The sequence below is a fragment of the Cupressus sempervirens genome, chromosome 5 (assembly GCF_028749045.1).
Source record: "Cupressus sempervirens isolate cs-2001-9-10 chromosome 5, ASM2874904v1, whole genome shotgun sequence".
In the NCBI taxonomy this organism is placed as follows: Eukaryota; Viridiplantae; Streptophyta; class Pinopsida; order Cupressales; family Cupressaceae; genus Cupressus; species Cupressus sempervirens.
In genome coordinates this window covers 971,308,799-971,312,039 of record NC_143122.1, presented here as the reverse complement: position 1 = coordinate 971,312,039, position 3,241 = coordinate 971,308,799, and the positions used below count along the sequence as shown (strand labels likewise).

Here is a 3,241-nt window from a genome sequence, read left to right as displayed (position 1 = left end):
AAACTACAGTGTCTCTTCTCCTCGCATAGAGAAAATATACAAATTTCAAGAAAAAGAAATGAATCCAAACTCAAACAAACTTTACGGGCTGGCATGGATAAAAGTCCTCTTGTTATTTTCAGCTAGCCGCTCATGCAGCAAATCGTTTAATTGCATGAAATCTGGAGCTTGACATTCAGACATGTTTGTTTGCTTATAAAAAAATAAACCCCACGTAATCAGCAGTCACAAATGCATTTACACAACGGTACTGTAATCAATTGTCACAAGATTAATCATGTACAGCAGATGTTAAAACATGCCATTGCCATGGGTACAATTCATTAACTACATATTAAAAATTAGCTATAAAAATAATCAAGTTCAGCAACATTTTATGATGTCACAAAACAAACAGAATCTTAGTAGAACGCTTTTAGGAAAAACTGTAAAGAAAAAATTGACTGAAAATCTTGAGTGTTTCATGAGGACAAGGAAAACAAAAACAATCAACACAAATTATAAAGGTAGAATTAAACTATATGCATTTGAATGTAGAACAGTTTTTTAAAACTTTTTTTTCAAAAGTAGAAGCTTTTTCTCTTAGGATTTAGTTGTCAGATCATTCATTATATAGATTTTGGACATATTATTTATTTAATACTTGCAATTTTAGACATGAGAATTGAATTCTTCTGAACTGTTATTCATAAAATTTGGATCAATAAATCTGACAGAGAATTGAATTCTTCTGAACCATTATTCATGAAATTTGAATCAATAAATTTGACTTCTGAACCATTATTCATAAAATTTGAATCAATAAATTTGACTTACAAACTATACAGTTGAATTTTAATAGTAATATAACAATTTCATTTCTTTCTACTTCTCAATATTTAAAAAACACAAACACATACACAGCAGTTATTCCTTTGGGACAACCCTGTACCTGTTTCTGTTCAAGGCACATTATCAACTCTCAACTAGAAAAGAAGAAAAGTTCAATTGGTCATATCAACCCATTTGATGTCGAGATAGAGTTCACCGGACTCGACGTTCTCCAACTTCAAACAGACTTCTTGCACCATATGATGCCCATCCACAGACTCAATACATGAAACCCCTGTATTCATCGTTGCCAAACATGGTGACTGAGTTGTCCTTAGAATCTTGGCAGCCTTTGCAAGATTATTGAGATCCACTTTAGCATAACCCATGGGGTCATCTCTGCTCAACCTATCCTTGTCATACACTTCCTGTAAGTGTATCATAACCAGAACTACTATAGTAATGGATGGCTTGTAAAACGTGTTGTCCTAAAACAAATTCAGGAGGCTTAAAAAGAAGATACTTGCCAGTTTGAGGAGGAAGGGTTGAGGTTTTCGTAGAGGAAAGCAAAGCTCCTCATACCAATCTGGATTCAGGTTCTTTCTTATCACCCTAGTTTTCTTTTCCTGCAGCACACAACAGATTTCACAAAAAGCACATTATGAATATGCATTTGGAAACTCGTCACGTTGAAGTTCAGTTGGAGAAAAAGCTGATTTACAAACCCAAAGTAATCCCAAGTTCACCAGCATCAGGCAAAAATGGTCGCCCTAAAACTTTTTAAGATATCCATAAAAAATAGATTTTAAGTTCTCCATATTTTCCCCAGAAGTTGGTTGCTTTGAACTCTGTGACTGACTAGGGCAATTATTATGAACTTTTCCGTCCCTAAACCATCATCAGATAAATGCCACATAGCTTAAGAAAATATAAAATGAGATTGTCATCAAGACTCTCATTAAATGAAGAAGAAGAAGAAAGGATAGGAAAAAATCAGAATATAATAAAAAACAAGCTTCACGTTTTGATTATTATATTACAGTTGTTTTTGTCATATTCAGTTTTTTTTTTTTCATTATTTTGTCTTCTACTCTTAATCTGAGCTCATTCAGATCCTTTTTTTCTATGTAAAGAGAGTACTGAGATGCAACGTATGATTTTACATTTCCTAGCTTTTCTTCTGATGATGGTTTAAGAAGTGTGACCTCAAATGTCAGAGATAAGTTTGATAGAAAAAGATGATGCTACAAGACCTCTAATTCTTCGAAATTTAGAATTTTGAGAGGGCTAAAAATTGTTCCATCCATTGAAAAACGATTTATGCTATTTATTAAGAAAACAAAATAAATTTCCCTCAATAGCACCTTATCCTAACTTTCTAGACCAAGGAGAAGGACTATGAAATAGAAAACAATTGATAACAAGTAATGAATAGGAGGGAACCTGATCGTTAAGTATGGCGACAACGTATGGATCACTGCTCTTCTTCCAGTACTTGTCCCGAACAGCCAAATTGGTTCCTCTTTTGATATGAACCTTAAGAAGTGCATTTGGTCTCTCATCATCACATGAAAACTCTTGTGAATCGCTGACTGTCCACAAGAGGCGTTCCTCTTCTTCAACAATTTGATGTGGTAAACCCTGAAAATCATCAGGTGGAGAGATGCTCTGCTTGAGGGACTCGAGTTCCCGTCTGAGCTGCTCAATTGCCGCTCCTAAGTGAAGTTGTTGAAGTGAGATGATGAGAGAATTGGAAGCTAAATGATCTCTCAGATCTGAAGTGAAGCGAGTGATCTCTTTGGTCGAGTTACTGCGAGGAATGATCTGCCAACGAGGTGGAACAGTGCACGCTTCGACAAACTGAGACCCATTCTGAAGAATTTCTTTCAATTGGGTCAACCACTCATCTACTGGATCGGGCAAAGAACCGATTTTGTTAGCGTTTATCCGTATTTGTTCATAAATAGAAAGATTGAAACGGAGCAGATCTTTGAGCTTATCCAACTCTTTCTTGCAACAGGCAGCTCTCTCTATCCACTCAATCATTTTGCTCACCAATATTTGAATACCGACTCCAATCGCCCCAGGGACAAAACCAGGATCGCCCATTTTTTTCAGGATCACCACAAGTCACTTCTATTGTCCCAACAGAATTCTAAGTCTGCTTTTATTCTAAGTCTGATCTAAAACAAGTAATGGTAAACGATCACTTTTAAACGTGACATGCTAAGGAAGAAATAAGTTTGAAAAAATAAGTGAACTAGATCAGCATGATATCCGATCACAAAGAAGCCTTCTATTGTTTGAGCAGAATTCCTCATGGTTATCAAAAAGCTCCTTGATTTCACTGGCAAGGTGGTGGAAGCAAACCCTAGCTGCATGTGAACATGTCAATTATTATGTTCACTTTTTGTTTGTATTCAACAAAGCT

At 35.5% G+C, this 3,241-nt stretch overlaps 1 protein-coding gene across 1 annotated transcript; it reads right to left on the bottom strand.

Moving 5' to 3' along the window:
* Positions 1–983: 983 nt before the first annotated feature.
* LOC149559185 (uncharacterized) lies at positions 984–2,944 on the bottom strand. Its single transcript, XM_089831288.1, has 3 exons — positions 2,254–2,944; positions 1,338–1,436; positions 984–1,238 (listed from the first exon to the last, which is right to left on the bottom strand). Exons 1-3 carry the CDS (start codon positions 2,917–2,919, stop codon positions 984–986), a joined length of 1,020 nt encoding a protein of 339 aa, XP_089687414.1. The 5' UTR covers positions 2,920–2,944.
* Positions 2,945–3,241: the final 297 nt, after the last annotated feature.